Source organism: Varanus komodoensis, unplaced genomic scaffold, assembly GCF_004798865.1.
Source record: "Varanus komodoensis strain SLA01 unplaced genomic scaffold, ASM479886v1 scaffold1, whole genome shotgun sequence".
Taxonomy (NCBI): domain Eukaryota; kingdom Metazoa; phylum Chordata; class Lepidosauria; order Squamata; family Varanidae; genus Varanus; species Varanus komodoensis.
Window position 1 is genome coordinate 14372045 of NW_025335268.1, and position 20201 is coordinate 14392245.

Genomic DNA, 20201 nt, shown 5'->3' on the forward strand with positions numbered 1-20201 from the left:
TAGGGCTTCTTTCAGCATGTAAATAGGAAGAGGAAGGGGAGACAAGTGGTGGGACCACTAAATGAGGAGGAAGGAGATCCAGTGACTGATATGAGGGAACAGGCACAGAAGCTAAATGACTATTTTGCCTGTGTGTTCTCCCCAAAGCAGGATGGGGGACATCTGCATAGGAGATTAGATGAGGCTGGGGACTTAGGGGCACAGATTAGAGTCACCCCCCTTGAAGTCGAGGGGCTCCTCAGGACACGGTCCAATGGAGCAAAGCTCAGGGAGCCAAGTTTCCATTTGGATGCCAGGAAGCACTTCCTGACAGTTAGGACCTCGAGGGTGTGGAATGGTCTACCACGAGAGGTCATTGAGGCCCCATCGGTGAAGGTGTTCAAGGATAGGCTGGACGTCCACATGGTGGGCATGTCGTGAGCGGAGCCAGCTGGTGCCCGAGGTCAGACTAGATGGCCCAGGAGGCCCCTTCTGACTCGCTCTGTTTCTATGTTTCTAAACCCCAGGTTAGGTCACTGTAATATGTTGCACAAGAACTTCAAGTAGGACACAATTTGATGGGTAGAACTGTGACTAATGGAGACATATATCACACCAGATCTGAAGGAATATGTTACTTAGTACAATTCAAGGTGCTGGTGCTTACCTTTAAAGACATAAATAGCTTGAGACCCACATACTTTACGAAACACCTCCTCTGGTACCAACCTGCTCTTCACTGGGATCATCAGATGAGGCTTTTCTTTAGAGCGCCTTATGAAGGCATGAGGGGGAGGGCCTTTTATGTGGTGGTGCCCTAACTCAGGAATGTCCTCCTCAGGCAGACCTGATGACAGGATTGTGACAAGGTGCCAGGTTTGTTATGCCTGAGCATTTAAAGCTTGTGTATAATATTTTCTGAATGTGTGACTTTTAAAAAAATCCTCAATTTTATTATTGTATTGTTTTTATTAGATTATGTATCTATTTATTATTTATTTATTGCATTTGTATGCCACCTCATAGCCGGAGGCTCCCTGGGTGACTAATAGATATGAAATAAAACTGTAAATCTAGTTTACATTTCCTAAGGGTGTAATTTTTTTTCCAATTGTTGATATTCTGCAACACTGAGAAAAAGAGAAACATAATTAATTTGGAAGAGCAAAATTTTAAATTGTAGTCTTGAGAGAACATAAGAGCATTGCTCTTAAAACTTGCATTTGTTCATACTGTTACTGTTCAGGTCTTCATTATTCAATATATCTCCCTATAATTTCCAAATAAATTGTGTCAAGGCTGTCAGTGCTGAATTTCAATCTTTTTTCATCTCCTGCCACTTCAGAGTTTGCAGCCTGTACATACATAGCTTCACGAACAGCACTGTGGCACCTCCTTGATGTTTTAGGGAATTGTTCTCCCCAGTTGAGATAAGCACGTGGAAAATGTACAATGGAATATGTAAAAAGAAAAGAGGAGAGAATAGGCTAGAAAGTGTCATGGGGAAAATGCTTCTATCTCTGCTTGCTTCTCAAGAAAAAGCCCATACTTAGTTTAATCTCTGGCATGACAGTATTTGAGGCAACCATCAGGTTTTCCCCTCCAAGACCTATCATAGCCCAAGAGATTGACATTTATGATCTCAGCTGCCTATGCAAATATCAGTAAGGACAATGACTAATGAACCTTCAAACATCATTGCCACAGTTCCTCATACTATTTAAAAAAGGAACTTGAGCCATCAAAAATAAATCCATCAAGAATCCTGCACACTAGGAATGGGTTGAAGAGGGAAGTAGATGAGGAGGAAAAGAAAAAAGCAGCAAATGGAGGCAATGGTATGATCTGACAAGACACCAGGACTAGTCCACACATATACATAGAACATATCTCACAGATTTTTGTGTATAGGGAAGGAAAAAGCCCATATGTGTGATTGCACAGAGACAAAGGAGGAGGAGGAGAAAGAAGTGGAAGTAGCCAATAACCATCAACAGACTTCATATACTGACAATATACTACTTGCCACATGAAAATATCTATATACGGTTTATAGCCCACAATAAAAAACTGTGGCCACACTGGACATAAGAAATAGACAAGAATTCTTCAGACTGAGTCTGCCTGGCCTACCTGAAAGAAATTTCTCCACAAGAAGCAGTATTTACATTTCCAAGCATGTAACATTTAGCACATGGACAATATTTTGCCTTGACCATTAATTGCTACAAATTTGGAACTGTGAAACCAAGCTCTTTGCAATATATGGGATGAGAATTTCAAAGGTAAAACAATAGCCTTTCAAAGCTCCATTTACTCACAGCTGCCAAACTTTTTAAAAAATAGGAGGCCCATTTTTAAGAAGCTGATGTTTAATTTCCTACTTACAGTTGGATGGCGGCAGAAACTTTTGTATAAGACATGGTATTCCCACTTTAGCTTCTATCGCCTTCCATTATTTTCTGCAATTTGTCTTCTGGACTGAATATACCCCAGCAGAATTTTTACTATTGAAAATTTGAAACTTGCTTCTCAGAAACAAAGCCTAAAATTTTATGCTCAACGTTATTGTGAATTATTCCTACAATGAGAAAAGCTAAAGCAAGTAAACTAATTTTATATGGAAACAGCCTATTTAGATTTTTAGCTAGTACTCAACAACAAATTACTCATAAGGAAGGCTATGCTGCTGACTAAGAGAAATACACAATACTCTGCACCACTGACTAAAAGCACCCTGGAGAAAAAGCTTTATAACTGCTAAATCTATGATTTACCAACCATGACATTATGATTAAAAATTAAGCATACAAAAACTGCACTACAGAACTACTTCAAAACTGAACAAAGCACATGCATATTCAAAGATTTAAAAAAACCCCACCCTGCTGGTTTAATACCAGAGTTAAGTCCATCTCACATTAGCTCAAACCCCACAAAGTCAAGAAATTAGGTGCTGAGGCTGTAACTCAGGGGTCTCAGACTCAACTTACCAGGGGGCCGCTGGAAGTAGAGTCTGGGTGAGGCTGGGCCACATCATCAAGTATTCTACCCCCGCGGTGGTGGTGGGCCGATCATCCCGCGGCCAGCCCGGGTGCTGCCGGCGCTTTGAAGGCCACAGGACCCCTCCCCCGTGCCCCGCCCGTCCCGGCAATTGGCCTGCGGGCCGCGGGTTTGAGACCCCTGCTGTAACTGGCATAATGTCCTGTAATCATGAATGATGTTGCACAATGTCATAAATTGCGCTTGCTTCCAACCTACCCTCCACGTATCCATACTTTTCCTAGGTCTTAAACGCCTTAGACTAGATGAGGAAGGTGGAATTCCTGAGACTACAAAGACGCCCCACACTGCCCTGGTAGACGGAAGCATCTGATTCTTACTATATTGCTAGAATAATCCTCCTGAGTTGACCCATCCCTTTATTTCCCTTGCACACAAGCATAATTTGTGACGCAGAACAACATAATTACTGATTATGGGGCATGACTGTTAAGGCAACAGCCTTAACTTCCAATTTCCTTCATTTGTGGCACATGAGCCAAGATGAGACAGCCTTAATTCTGGTCTTAAACTGAGAGATTGTTTGATCATTGAATTAATCTGGTTTTAAAAGGAACATTATTATGTCGTTGTTCTGAAAACAACAACAAATATAAGCTCAAAATATACTTCGGAGTAAGTCTTCATGGGATTTCAGCATAGTCTTTCCTACTCTCTTCATCAATGATCTGTCAATCAGAGAGTGATTCTTCCAGCCTTCAAAATTACCCCACTCATATCTCAGTTGACATTTACTCTCCCACTGCCAGAATGCTGACAAGAACAGTGAAATTCAAAACACCAGAGTATGGCAGCACTCTAGTTTTAGAATGAATCTGAACATGACTGACATACCTTTGCCAGCAAGTGCTGCCATAGGCTTTAACAACTCCCCACAAAAAATAAAATAAAATAAAATCTCAAAAACTTTTAATCTGCTGTTCAGAATTTCACTAAACCAATGAAAGGCACAACTGCTCAACAAGTCTGAATAAAGTACATCAAGTTCCCTCATATTTGGAAGAAAAATATATGTTGTGTCAATTTTCAGCCCTTTTCTGGCTGGATCTATAGAAATTCGTACTGGATCAGTCTCAAATTGTGAAAGATTGTAAAGCTCATCAACTAGATTATGGATGTCAAGTTCAAAATTACTAGTCAGTTTGGAAGCCCCAGAATTCTGAAGCTTATAATGCAGAATCTTTTGTCGGGCAACTTGTCTTAACTAAGGGAAACTCCCACAGTAGAGATAATGCAGAAGGAAAGTTTAGGATGTGACAATCCTGAACATCACACCCTAAATATTGGTACCATCAATTTATACTTGAAGTAATAATACACATCCCAGTAACATGGAAGTATTTCAGTTTTATGCTCTGAGATGCTAATATTAATAGAGCACTGGTCACAAGTTAACTGTAGGCTAGTGCAAGAAGTTTTAGGGGATCAAATAGTTTTCTTTCCAATTGTAGTCACTGCCATCCTTCTTCCAAATACATACTGAAAGTTTAGGCTACACAAATCCTAAAGGAAGGGAATTCCCGTTTTTATACTATAGAAAGGGCAAGGTAGGGACTGTAAGATTCAGGAAGGAATTTTTACTGATGAAATAAGAATATATTGTATAAGAAATCCAATCCTATAAATGGTACCATTTTGGACTGTTAGGTACTGTTAATATTATTATATATTTTAACCATGACAATAGTAATAATGTATTTGCAATCTTCTGTTTGCATTTTCTAGTGGTATTGAAACCATTGAAAGTATAATTCCTCCATGGCTTCAAAATATAGATATTAAAAATCTTCAGACAGGATTATGGGAAGATGTGGTCAACTAGAGCTTCTCTACTGCATTTGTGTGGGTTGAAGTTGGTAAGAGTCTCTGTCATGTGACTGTATGATATAAAACATTATTTTAAAGGTGCCTAATGTTCTGATTTATAATGCTTTAATTTAAACTAATCATGAAACTCAATTTTAAAGAATATTCTTACGATGTCTGCTTCTCCAACACAATGTATGTTTGACAACTAAGCGGTTTAGGGTACAATTCTATCCATGTTTAAACAGAAAAACTTCCTGCAACTGGAGGCATTCCCCAGCCAGCACCTGTCTGAACTTGCATAAGATTTCATCCTTAAATGGTGAAATGTACTTTAGTTAGCTGTAGTAATTTAACTGTGTAAGAAAGGCTTTAGATACTTGTGTGAACATTCTTCATCATATCCTCCAAGAGCAAACTCTCGGAGGCGAGGGCCAGCTAGATTGTTGCCCAAATAGAATCCCAGCTAAACAGGCAGCCTAGAAATCTTTAAAATAGAAAGAAACCAAATAAATATTAGCATGATCAGGGGAACCGAGGACAAGACAGATAAACAATTTTAGCTCCCTGCATCCCATTTTTGTGGGCAACTTATGCCCGCCACAGTTGTTTTAATATTTAGTAAACAAGGCAGTTTTCTTCATTATTTTAAAGACAACTTATGGTATCCAATGCAATGAATATAAAGCTTTTCTCTGCATTTTGGCAGAAGAGGAAACCGATTTGTCTCTCTCCCCAAAAATATAGAAGAGATAATACAAGCGATATCAAAAATAGCCAGCAAAATGAGACAGTAAAATTCTATCAATATCTATCATGCTATCCTAGTACATTACCATCTCCCAGCCTCTATTAGCCCTTGCTGTGTCAGTGCAAGTTCTGGACACTTTATCCTGTTTATAATTGCTGATGAGCAGTAATAAGGCCTCTGTGCCTCAGCTCCTGTACGTTCCACTTCAGTGACCAGCTATTAGGTAATAACTTTTATTTACAGCCTTGCTTGATGTGCTGTTCTATTAGTACAACCAAGAACTGAACAGGGTAAAAAAAAGTGTCATTAATAGGCACTGTCACTGCCAAGTCTGAAGATGTACAGTGCACCTTTGTTCTATCATCACATGCCTCCCAGTGAGAAGGCCTAAAGGTAGCAGAATTTGTAAGAGAGTGCTAAATTCCACCCCTCAAATACTAAACAGTTCCTTAAAGAGCATCTTAAAGGTCAACTGAACAACAAAATTCTCTCAAAGTTGTTTTTATAATAAAAAGCCTCACTAACCTTTTTTATACTGTTAGCACAGACACTTTACCACTGCAGAGCAATACAATACCTAATTAACGGTAGGATCACATCTTTTTGTCCTTATTGGACACATTACACATGATAAAAAGTGAGCATGAAAGAGGGAGCTTAAACGTACAGCCAAACCACAGGAACTGTTCATTGTATTTCATATTTCTACTGCATTTACCTCCAAGCATTTCCAATTAAATTATCATCATCAGTGGCACTGAAAGCTTATTCACATCTAAGAAGTACAATCCAAACAAAAATTATTGTGGACTTACTTTATATGCATTCATTAACGAAGTGTATCTGACTGACTATTTTTCTTGCAATTATACATTATGGTAGTAAGAGGCAAACTATATTTTACCTGTCAACATATGTAATAAAGCCAAGTGGGATGACTTTGTAAACAAAACAGATTTAATAAGTCAAGTTCTTCCACAGAAAAGGTCAACATTGCCCACTTACGTTCCACTTCAGTTTCCATACTGACAAACTGCATTTCTCCTTGCAGGGTAGCAGTTTCATATGCAGTAATGCAAGAATTAAAAAGATATTCAAATTCATATAGTTTTTATGACCTTCTCTCCTACAGTGTCCAACATGAGAAAAGCATTGCTATGAATGAAGGAAATGTCAACAGCTTTTATGTGCCATGTAGAATATAAACGTTTTATACGAAAAGCAAAATTCTACATAGTAGTATAAGACCATTATGGCATCAACTGAAACTTCATAAAAATTGTAATTTTAGGTAAATCTAATAATGGCATTACACTAACAAAGCATGTATCTTATACTTGGAGGAAGAATATTTTATATCACCCCAAACTGAGACTTTATACTCTGAGGATTCATCCCCTCCAACTACTAGGTAAAACTATTCAATAAGGTTTCTATTGGTCTTTCACCTACATTTGCATTATCTAAAATCATCTCCAGCTTTGTTAATAACAGACTATTTTCTCTCTGTTTCCACTGCCAATAAAGCTTATGTGTTTCATATGAGATGGAGACATTTGAGTATAGAGTTGGATTTCATATTATCAAAAATGGATGATCAAACATTTGAGTTTCTTCCTCCCTGTGGCCCAAGGGAATGCTCTAGCAAATGCAGGTGAAATCTGAGACCATCACATCACCTGCTGAAACATTTTCTGATGGTCTGCAGTTCTTCCTCCATTCCATCTTAAGATTCTGATGACGCAGATAACATAATGTCAACATCAAATCAGCTTTCTCTTGCCCTCAATTGTTTTGTATTTTAATACCTAATTAAAAGATCTAGATATCTCAAATATCTCATTTGTGTGTGATATTTTGGATAGAATGTGAAATTACCAAGTCAGTGCCATTAAAGTATCAGGGACATCTAAACTGCTAACAGTGGGATGGGATGAAGTTCTGTTTCTCCATCAGCCACAGCTGGTTATTTAGGTACAGAAAATTAGAGAACAGAATACTGGGATATACAAGACTGGCTGAACCCCAGTATGTCAGCATGTAAAGCAGCAGTCAAGATGCTAGAATTTAGATGCTAGAATTTACATTTTTCCGTTCATTTTCATCTTAAGATAAAACTGTTCATATTATACTAGCTAGCAAATATGACAGAATTAATGTTATGGATCACAATTTCTGAACAGTCTAAGTCAGTCACCATCTTCCCAACTTTCCAAAAATTATTATCCATTTTAACAACTGCAGACATTTCTAATCTGAATTACAAACAGTCATCAGTGGCCAGGACTGCGCATGACTCCATTTTGCTTGCGAATACTAATGATACACAACAAATTAGTCTGCTAACTGCCTAGCATAAATGCCTTGATTTTTAATAGTTAAGTTGATATTTTAAGCCTGAAAGGCAGGGGTGGACAATTTTCTATTACAGATCCTGTTCCCCCGCCATCTTTTTTTAAAATTCCCTCCCCCCAAAACCCCCACCAATGTCATCCAGGGTGGACAGAGTGCTCAAATGGCCAAAGGGAAAATTCAGATTAGACACAAAGTAAATGTAACAACTAAAAGTACCCTGTAGTGCTGTATTGTGATTTGCTATAGAAATATGGGACCAAACCAGTAATTCTGGCTTTTTTCCACTAAGTGTTCTATGGACAGTGGCCACAGTGGGGGTGAAACTGGCCACTGGAATACCGGAAATTCTCCACCTTTGCTTCAGAGGGTTTCTGTGTCAGGATTTGCTGAATGATGCAGCTTCCCCTAGTGGCCTAGCCGATTTTGTAAGTATTTGCAGGATGAGAATCAGATCTGTAGACACTTGCAGGATTAGGATCAGTGCAATCACAAAGATCAGCTAGAAGCCACAGCAGACTCCATAAAAGGCTTCTGCCTAGCTTTGTTACAGCAACATGAACCTTTGTGGTGGCTGTTTTGTGCTCCTGATCTGGTTTCTTCTTCCAGACTTTCTTGACTCTGCTTCCTCCTCTGGCCCTACTCCTATTTGCCCTCCTGCCCCTTGAGATCGGCGGCAGAGGCCATTCTCTGGGAACCCTCCATGAAAGATATTAGGAGGGTGAGTACCCAGAGGAGGGCCTTCTCTGCGGTGGTGCCCCACTTATGGAATGTGCTCTCCAGAGAGGTCTGCCTGGCGCCATCGTTATTTGCTTTTCAGCGCCAGGCCAAGACCTTTTTATTTAAACGTCATTTTAATTGTTGAATTATTTATTGATTTCATATTTTTGTCTCCAGATTTTTATGTATTTTACATATCTGTATAGTTATTTATTTGTATTGGAAGCTGCCCCGAGGCTTTTGCGAATGCGGTGGCATATAAGTGTTCCAAATAAATAAATAAATGCTGTGTCTTACCAAGTTCTCCATCCATCTCCATTATCCCTAGTCCTGGTGTTCCAGTTGAGGATGCCTGCTGCTTATTTCCTGGAACTGACATTGTGGCCATATAGTAAAACAGCTCTGAAGCTACTTAAGGGTTTCAATGGAAATAGATTTAGAGTGCAATCCTATGGCTGCTAGATGGTGTCTAAACCATAAAAGGAAAGGTTGGATTCTTAGCACTGACCATGGAAGTATGTTCTGAGATTGAAGTGGAACTCAAATGATGCAGTGCTCTCCTTCCACCTTGGCAGCTGGTGCTGTTCCTTCCAAGATTACAAAGTTACATGCAAGTGGGCTCCAAAGTTACAAGCAAGTGGGAAGGAGTGGCAAAAGACTTAAACAGCTGAAATTGGTTGTCTATGTCTTTTCCAGGATGGGAGGAGAATAGAGCCAATTGTCCTTCCACATTACCCACCTATAATCCTGTGGGCGACTGCTATATTGTATGATACCCTTAATGCCTCCCTTAAGCTTAGGATGGGTGTTAATTATTTTCCCTTAGAACTATAGCAGTGATATATTCATGATGGGGTCATCCTTAGCCTTAGGGGTTCTATGTCTGATGTGTCATTGGCTTAGATTTGCTCCCTTTTATACATGACAATACACGTCTTATATTTTTCTCATACCTTTACCTGACAAAATGGTAGATAGATGGCAAGTACTCTTGTCTGCTGTAGAAGAGTTTTTGAATCGGTAATGTGCCGTTTTCCTTCTGCCTTTTAACATCTGCTATTTTTTTGTGTTGTTTTTAATCTGCATGTTATTCTTGTTAGATATTTTGAGTACCATTTCTGGAGCTGTTGCAATCCTGTAGCTTTCTGGAATGGTTGTAAAAGCCACCTGTTCTGAGGGACCTGTTGTTACCAATTGGACACTGCTGGATTGTGCTGTTGCAAATTTTATCATTGTCATCATTTTTTGAATCCATCTTAAGATTTGGAGAAGTGGGACATAAATATTTAAATAAATTCATGGAACTAGTTAACAAGCTGGAGATTGGATGCATTTTGTTTGTCATATCCTTGGACTGCCTCTACATTTTAAATAATTATCATGAATCAAATATCTAGAGTGGCAGCTCACCCAAGCCTGGTCCTTGTTTATCAGTCTTATATTTGAATATTAGATTCTTCTTTATCATGCAGTTTAACATATTTTCTAAGTATTTAAGATTTACCTGAATCACAAGATCTTTTGATTGCTGTGGTTAAGGAGACATGAGCTGTATCTGTGCATGGCCCACCTGGAAACAGAAGTCAGTCAGTTAGTTCCAGCAAATTACTTTTGCATTTTTATATTGATAATCCAGAAGTGAATTACATCCAATACATATGTAACTAAAAAAAACTTGCATGAGACATACAAAATGTTAGTGGATGAGACAGACCAATAATGATGCAACTGGTGCTCACTGCTCTTCCACCAGAAATTTCTTTCTAGCTTATCTTTATCTTGACAAGGATCCAGAAAACCATGAAACATAGTCCTACAACTCCAATGTGGTTTTAGCTCTTTTGCAATCAGCTGATCCTATGGGAAAGCTGTTGAAATAGATGCGAGTTTCAAAAGCCAGTGGCCTTGACAAATACAAGGGGATAAGTTGTTCAAAGAAAGCAAGTGGATAAACCCTACCGGAGTAGTTCATATTCCTTGTATGATTCAAGGTAGAATTTTGGATACTAGTCCTTGTGATTAGATACTAGAGTAGGAAATTTATTTTAACAAGCTTTGTCTGAGATGATCAAATAGCTTCTTCATCACATTAGTTTTGTTACATAGCTAAAGTATTATGCCCAAACTGTTAAATTATATTCCCAAATTATTTCCATGTTTGTAATTTGGTTCTACTACTCAAACACCTACACCTTGTAAAGTGTGCAACAGGATAACATAGGAGGCAGACGAGAATAGAATGATGGCTAAAATTATTGAAGAATATGACATACCACAAGAGGGAAACGCATATTTAAGTACATTCTTTAAAACCAATATTAGCTATATTGGTCAGAATGGCTAATGCCTAGCCATCTAGTAAACTGGCTTTTAGATTTCCTAGTAGCTCTCAACATGCATCATAAAAAACTTTCCAGAAGCTGTTACTCTGATCACCTAACAATTAAAAATACCTGGAATAAACATGCATTCCTGAGCATTTTGAAACAAAATGACAGCATATGTAACTGGCAAGGTTGCAGCCTTCATAACTAGATTATATAACTTCACCACCTAAAATGTAGTCACTATGGTAAAAGATGAATATTGAAGTACAAATATTAATGCGACATTATTAAAGTATGCTTCTTGCTATGTGAATAGACTGTTATCTGTGCAGTTAATTGTTCAACAGACATGCATCAGGCAGCACACTTGAAACTCTGTACTCTTTAAGAAAGGGACCTGTGAATCAAAACTCACATCGGTCATTAACTTTCTAGGTGAATGTAATCACTACTTTCTCATACTACTATGTGTGGTATGGGGATCAAATTGTTCTATCTTAGAGGACTGTTAAACATTAGAAAAATATAAATCACCACATAAATACTAGATATGTCCCTTCTCTACATGAAGTTTCTACACAGCACACTTCCTATAACAAAATGTCTCTGCATAACGTGGCCCCACTGACACATTTCACATACAGCACATGCAAGCAAGTGCTATTTCCTCACAATGTGTTTCCATTCAAGTTCTGAAGCTATTTACTACAATGCCAACAGGAACTGGCTATTGGCAGTTTTATCAACATGGTAAATGTTAATTTCCACAGCAGAACTTAACTGGGCACTAATGAGATACCAATTTTGTTGCCCTCCAAGGGATTTATTCACACTTTAAAAGTCAATACTTTTAAGGGGCATTTTCCACCCCACATTTCTAGTTGATGCGCTAAAGGGCAAAATGAAACAAGAGGTAACATAGTGAATCCTTAATATAAGCATCATGGCAAGAGTTATTCTTGTTCACCTTTTTGAAGTTTAGTTGAACAATAAAGCAACGAAAATGAGGTGCTCACCAGGTTATGTACATACTTTAATTTTTAAAATCTCTGCTTCTTATGTTTCTTACCTAAGTAAGAAAATTAGGTCCACTAATATGAAATTGTTCACAAAGCCAATTTTAACTATAGTTTTAATGCATTTAATCTTTCCTAAAATATTAAGATAGGATAGTCTATAAAATACTGGGGGTGGGGGTGGGAGATATGGTACCAAGGATCATAAAGAAGATTATGACCCACATGCAGAAGAATCTTAAAAAGCAGCTTTTTCCCACCTAGAGGTAGCTGTTTGTAATAGCCTGTCAGTTTTAGTAACCCCCCTGTAGTTTCCTGGAAATTAGCTTTATAAATAGGTTGGATGCAAGTAGAGCTACTTTGTTAGTGCACACTGGTCAACACTTAAACCAAACAGTATTATTATTCCAAAATAAGGACAATGGTTTTGGCAGCCCTATATTCCTGCAGAGAATATGAAAGTAATTAGAAAGGAAGTGGGAGAGCCTGAAAAAAGTACTCTGAAATATCAGTATCCGATAGAACAAAAAATTTTTTTGCAGAACTTTATCCAACTCTGATGGAATATTTTATTTGAAGACTAGAGGAACCTTAATGTTTTACAGTGCACACAACATACTGCCTGAGTCATGATGAAGTTTCTACACTATCATTAAGTTTGAGTCTCAAAAGTAAAATCTGATTAAACTTATTACAGAGCTCATATAAAGGAACAAGATGATCTTACTGTGGAAAAAGCAATAATCCGAGGCCTGCATTTATTGTAAGTGAAAATATTTAGTTACCGACTGTGTAGATTTAAGCAGCAAAGCTTTCTCAGGACTTTTACAATTACCCCTCTAATTGTTCTAATGCAGAACTTCACTTTCTTTTCTTCAGCACTTTTGCTGACAAGAATTGTAATAAAGACTTGCTTTATGTAATGCTCAATTATAGGTTTCACAAGAAACACTGACTGAAAGGCAACTAAGAAGCAATTCTTCCAACAACTGCTTTTTCGTTTTAACCGCAGATCAGGTATTTATATTAACACTCTCCTAAGGTAGCTAAAAAACAGAACATATCCACTGAATCCCCTCAATAAAAGACTGAAGCTGCTCTATGATCAATTACTCTCCTACAGAAAATTGCCTAAGGAACTCACTGTCCCAATACAGAAAGAAACCTTTTACAGCATGACAGACATCAATTTCCTGTCAGATTTATAATTTACATACTATATTTTAATTTACTTGTAATCTGCCTTTTCTTTCCAAGTAACCCAAGGCCCAAGATCCAGTCAAGTCTAGTCCTAGCAAGCTTCCCAATACTACAGAAAGAAATCTGTTTGGTGTCTCTGAAAAAAAAATTACAAATGCAAATTCTTTAAAATTAACAACAAATGTGGATAATCCATGCTTGAAAATAGTTAGATGATATAGAAGGAAAAGATGCTGCTGTTATGTGCTATCATCTCTGACAAATAGCAACCCTTGAATGAATACCCTCCAAAATGTCCTGTCCTTCAGGGCCCTGCTCAGCTCTTCTAAACTCAAGGCTGTGGCTTCCTTTATGGAGTCAAGTCATCTCATGTTCAGGTTTCCTTTTCTTCTTCTACCTTCAATTTTCCCTAGCATGATTGTCTTCTCCAGTGCACTTTGCCTCCTCATAAAGTGCAGATTCAGTTTTGTTACTTTTGATTCCACGGAAATGTCTGGCTTGATTTGATCTAGGACCTAATTATTTATCTTTCTGTCAGCAGAGGGTATTCACAAAGCTCTACTCCAGTGCCATCTTTTGAATGGATCTATATTGTTCTGGTCAGCTTCTTCCTCTCTCCAGTTTTCACACCCATATATAATGACTAAGAATACAATAGTGTGGGTGGTCTTTGTGTCCACTAAAGCATAATTTCACTTGATGATTTTCCCCCCTAATTCCTTCACTGATGCCTTTCCGAGTCTCCGTCTACTTTGAATTTCTTGGTTTGCAATCTCTCTCTGAACTGATGAGCCAAGATATGCATAATCTTTTCACAATTTCAGTTTCTTCACTGTTGACAGTAATGCAATTCTTCTGTAGCCATGAATGTTGTTTGCTGCATGTTCAACTACAGTGCCCCTTACTGCTAGTGCTGTATCTTGTCTTAGTATTACAGCCACTCCATTTCTTGTCATCACCAGAGTAAAACACTTCGTGAGAGTCCATTCCAGTCCACCTTAGTTTACTCATGCCAAGTATTGTAATATTTATCCATTCCATTTCTTGCTTTACAACTCACAGTTTACCTTGATTCATACTTCTCACATTCCAAAATCATGCGCGTTGTGCAGCAGCAAACTTTCCTTTTGCAGCTGTGCATGTCCAGCCTCTAGATTTCCTTTCAATTTTGGTCTTAGTTGCATCATTGGTTACAGTACTATTTGTAACTGTCCTTTGCTCTTCCTCAGTAACTAACTGGTTGAGTGCCTTCTAACCTGGGAGTCTTCTCATACTATCTTGTTTCATTTTGGATTGTTTCATCAGAGGGTTTTCAAGGTAAGAAAAAATGAGAAGTGTTTTAGCACTGCTTTCTTTTGTGCAGTATTAATCAGAATTAGCTTGAGTTTCACTGCTAGTGCCTGTGAAAGATTTTCCTTCAGTGTTGCCTTCAACTACTGCACTTCAGGACTTTTTCCACTCTCGTGACCATTAGTGGTATCTATTTTCTTCAACTGATGTGACTGTTACTCCTGAAGAAAGTGGATGCATTTCATTCAGGGGTTTCAGCTTTGACTACTGCCACTTGGGTGACACACTAGAAGATCAACCTATCAAGAGAGACTTGTCTCCTAGCAGCTTCTCTGAAACCTCCACACTATGTTAAGTTATGTAGCCAAGGGGAAGACAACGACTGTAGTGACAGATAATTACATGATATAAAGAAACCAATTGTGTTCTGTTATAAAGTTTCCTCTAGCGACTGCCTGGCACCTCCAACAGAGGGATTTATCTCATACTTTGTGAAAGATAGCACTAGTTCCACATTACAGGGAGCCCTGTCCTGAACTGATATTCCAGGTTCCACCAATTATGTTTGATTTGGATACAAATACGCTATCTTAAGGTCTCATTCCCATGACTTTCAGTGTGTGGGAACTTTGGCTTGAAATCAGTCTGAGTAGAATTCACACTGAGGGTATCATGAGCTGGGGCAGTCATATGAATGCTGACATAATTCTAATTTGCAGAAATAGTAGATGTAGAATTTTGGATGTTTCTACGAGACCAATATTCTTCAATGCATGCAGTAAAAAGCCAGTCAACAACAATTAAGAATGCAAGTTGTCAAACTGTCAGCCAAAAGTTGAGGTAGGTCAGTATTCATTTTTCTATCAGCCTCTCATAATTTCAGATAAGTAGTATCAAAACAGGTAATTTTTTGTAGATTTATTGTACTTCCATATTATCTCTTAATTAACATGACATTTACATAACACCACAATTAATTTTCGACTACAGGCACTGTAGACTAATTAGAAATGCATCGTATCATATTAAATACCTTGCCAGTTTCACTCACATCATAATCTCCTTGATGATTTTACCTTTGCAAGATTAGACAAACTGGTATATCAAATCCCATGTTCAGATTAAGTTCTTGGTATACAGATTAGAATGAAAGCATATGCACATAGTAAATTCCATGAGTTCTATTTTTGCAATCATATTCACCAAGAAATTGATTTAGGTAATCATTTCCCCATTGCCTATGTTAATACTAACATAGTATATTATTCTTCATTAGAATTATCTTCGAAATTTGTAACAAAACCTAACAGAAAACAGATTTGAAAATAATCAATTCACATTTTCCTGAGAGTACCTTGTTTCTGCAAAACCTGCTTGAGAATGTTGCAAAAAGTTAAGTGTTCAAGCTATTATTTTCCTAGGAGATGATACAGATTTGAAAGAGCTAAATACACTAAGTCATCATTACTAATGGTATGCACCTGGGCTGATGCCAAGACTAAGTGAGACTGGGCATTTTCTAACAGCCCACTCCCTGGTAGGGGCCCACTGACAAGATCCCCTTGGAATGCCCATACCACTGCAACCTGTTTGTTCATGTACCTCTGCATCTGCCCCACAACATGCCACTGCCTACATGGTTACTGGCCCTATGCCTGTAAAGCAAGCAAGCAGCAGTAGTGATGAGAAAGAAAATAAGGAGTACTAGCAACTGCTGACAATGGCTTCACTGAGGCGGGCGGGCACTGACACTGTCTTGCCCAAGGGCTCTCAACCAAGAGATGACATGGCTAAACAGGATGGCATAAGGTATCCCTTAAGTTTACCTACTGTTCTCTTTCTAGGGGAAAAAAGTTATATTGATACAGTTTTGTCAATCTTTCTTATTTTGAAAGCTCATTCTGGGAATGAGGGTGACAGTTCTTCTTGGTGTGCACTCTTAGTCATGCCAATCTGGACTTTGAGTCTGAGAATGAAGTGGAGGTGGGGAGCGATTTCAACAAATCCGTGCACACACTGAAATGCATTCTGGAGTATTGGGTTTATTGAGCATACTTTGGTGAATAAAGAGCAATTTGCAAAAGAATGGTGTGCTGCCTTGGATGTGCAAAGGGAGGAAAACTCCAGCTCACAACAGCTCTTTGTTTAAGGCTGCCAAACAACTAGAAAAGTGTGCCTGAAGAGACTTTTGAGGTACTGAGAAAGGATGCGCCCGCCCTATTCCTCCATTGACTCATTCAACCACATTTTTCTTCCACCTGCTCTGAACAAACTAGACTTCTGGAAGCAATGGAATAGATACCACTAAATAGCTACTTCTTCATTGGCTCAATCAGACAATTTAGAAAAACTCCACAATTTTTGGCTAGACATGGTAGTCAGTCTATTTTGGCCATAATTTTAACCCTTATCAGGATCAAAATGCCAATCCCTTCTCCTTACAGGAAGAGGCATCCAATACAGACACTCTCTCAAGCTATACCAGCAGCACATTTTCAGGTCCCTACTTCCTCAGACATTTCCTCTCCAGAGAAGCCAGCTCCACATGCCCCAACAAGGCAATATTACCACCCCTGAACTCCAGCTTTGAAGGCACACCACCACCACAGTTGCCTCTGCATTGTTGCAAAGTATTCTAAAGAAAGAAATTCTCATTCAGTGTTGGGGTAGAGCTAATAAGGCCAAACCCTACCTAAGCCTTTTAGTTATTGGAGTAACTTACCAGTTAAACTTGTTTGGTTTTAAGCCTCGCTCAGAGCTCTCTGCGGTGCAATTCACAGTTTGTTCAGCATATGCTAAACCTACCTTTGGACATGTCTGACCGTGATTCTAGAACTTCCCTTCTGCCATTTCCCTAGCAGAAGTTTAAGTGGGCTAGACTCTATCAAGGTCTTCTGTCTAAAATTAAACACTCTACCAAAGTCCTCTAATATATCTCTGTGGAGTGGAATTAATCAGTATTCTGCATACTTGATGCTGGCGGTCAGAACCATCCTCCATTTTTGCCACTGTCCTAGTTTCAGCTACAAGGTTAATAATTAAAAGGTAAACATTTAATAAGGATATAGAGCGCAGAAAGATTAGCCCATGAAGAAATACAGTACAGTGAAGGTCAAAAAACCAGCCAAGGAGGCAAGTTCAGCAAGAGCACAAAAAGCTTTCTTGGTTGGCAGTAATAAACAAGAAACTTCTCTCATGACTGGTTGACTGGGAGAGGGAAGGGTTTCTTCAGAAGATAAAAGCCATAGAGAGAAAGACAGAAATTGATGGTAAGAAAAGAAGGCCAGAGTCACAGGGTAAAGAAAAATCCAGAGCTTGAAGACAATATTGTTCCCACAATAATGCTAACAAGATTATAACAACTGTCTTATCTATGGATACTTTCTTTTCCGCTTTGGGGTTTATTGGGAATCTAGCTCTGAAGCAACTTTAGAAGATACCCTCTCTAAAGAAATATGCAGCTGAAATATCTAAATTCTAGCCTTAAAATGCTTTCAAGATATACTATGAAAGTTTTAAATGCTTGTTCAGTTTCTATTCTCTGGATTCTTCATGTACTTAGAATTGCAAAGCTTCCTCCCCCCAACACTCCCCCCCCCATTTTTTAGTCCATTGTGAGGGTTGGAGGCAGCAAACCTTTCAAGATTCTCTAGACTGTATAAGAGAGTGTTATTTTGGGAAGCCAGCCTTCATCCTGAATCTAGCTATGAATGTGTATAATTAGAAGAGACATGCTTAATTTATCTACATAACCAAGTTTGAAAAGAGCCATGAATTAGAACCATAAGTTTGAAAAGGGCCATGAATTAGAACCACAAACACATACAAATAAAAACTAGAGGGAAACAAAATCAATAATGGATGCCTTCAGAGACGTTGCTTCCATTGTAGGTATGGGTAACATTCAGCTGCAGATAAAAACTACAGCTGCTTATGATTCAACAAGTCTCAAGCATCAGGTTATCATAATAAGTTAAGTGGATTAAGACTTGAATTATTATTCTTCGTGCATATATTGTAAAGAAACCTTTCACTGTCCAAGCTTAAAACCTTTACAGATTTCCCTAATACACTAGTTTCCTCTGTAAGGAAAATATTTTAACATGATACCGGAATGGAGGTAGCTGTGTCAACACAATTTGTTTTGCATTACTTACTCCCATTTACAACATGAAAGCAATGTTCCAATACTTAAAGTGGGGACCCCAGACTGTGGAATGGTCAATGGAATGCAAAAACTACACAATGGTCAGTGTAATGCAAAAGCTATACTAAATATGAAGTTTATTTGGAGCCCTATAACTGCCTCCCATTTCTTAGCAGTTATATCTATTATCTACAAAGATGCTTAAGAAAGGAGTCGGATAGCTGTAAGGGTTAGCTGAAATGTGACAACATTGTTTTAGATTACATGAAATCTTTTCAGAACATTGAAAAGGGAACTCAAATTCTGCTGATTGCTGAATACTGACTTCTTTGAAAGTACTGTATGCTACATGAATTTTTCTATCCTTCTGCTCCTCTTGTGTTCTTTCAGCTCTTCACTTTTCTTAGCCTACTCCTTTCCAGTTCAGGTTCTTTTCCCTAACTAATGTGTGAAAAGAGATTAGAACAATTTACACTTTATGGTGGCAGAACTTGCTTCCCACAGGGAGTACATGGAGATTTTCTCCTCCTGAAATATTCCAGGGAGTTATACCAGTGTACATCATGAATCTGTTTAAGTTTCGGGGTGTTTGTCAACCTATCCCGTCTGCGGAACACTGATGAAAACCCTGCCAAAAATGTGAACCTGCTCCAAATAACAACCTTAAATATTTCCCTACACTGAAAATTACTTTAGAAATATGAAAGTTTGAGTAGGGGAAGCAGGTCATTTTGGTATTTGGAAAGAAAAACTCTTCAATCAGAAATTGTACTGTATACCACACATTTTCAGATGTTTAAGCCCTCTTGACAGGTATACAGAGCAAAGGATGGCACTGCAATGCTACTATATACACATACTTCTCTGCATGTAGGTATTCCTATGTAACTGGGAATCCTTCAGAAGGAAATGGATATTTATGCTTGCAATTTCAATGGTATCCCCCACCCTACATATATTCAGTGGACATGTGGAAGGTAGATTGAATATCTGAAAACAGCTATATATAGTAGCAATTTTGAAGGGGCTGAAGAACTAAAAGCTGTGGCTAGCTTAAGCAAGCTCTCTGATCACAAGTATTAAAAGCAAACCAAAACAATTACAGAACACAGTCTGTAGACATTCTAAGCAACAGCAAAATTAGTATTAAGTTCCATTTACAACTGTGTGAACAGACTCAAGTCCAGTTGCACATTTTGTTTACTGAGTGCATTTTTATATAATCAGGACAATGTAATCATACTTAAACTAAATTTGAAGCCAAGGGAAAAGTTAAACACAAATTAAAATAAAATCATGTCCTCTGTGGTACAGTGCTACTGAAATAAAAACCAGCTCCACCTGCCAGAATCAGATTTTCCACTCTGACATTTTTCATGTCATATTACAGTTTAGGTTTCAGTTAAACCTGTACCATGTCAGCTTTAGCTGCAATTGCACTGAAGAAAGGAAAACAGTGTGACGCTTTCTAAAAAGGGAATGAAGGGCTCAAATGAAATGAAATTGTCCAAGTATATGGCATGACCTTTTAATAAAGTAAACATAGACTT

At 38.2% G+C, this 20201-nt stretch overlaps 1 protein-coding gene across 2 annotated transcripts in view; it reads right to left on the minus strand.

The window, feature by feature from the left end:
- Positions 1–20201, minus strand: part of ZFAND3 (zinc finger AN1-type containing 3) — a 163689-nt gene that overhangs the window by 41197 nt on the left and 102291 nt on the right. For both annotated transcript variants that reach the window (XM_044443883.1, XM_044443973.1), the window contains one exon: positions 10176–10241. In XM_044443883.1, the coding sequence (XP_044299818.1) occupies positions 10176–10241 (66 nt within the window). The remainder of the gene's footprint in view (positions 1–10175; positions 10242–20201) is intronic.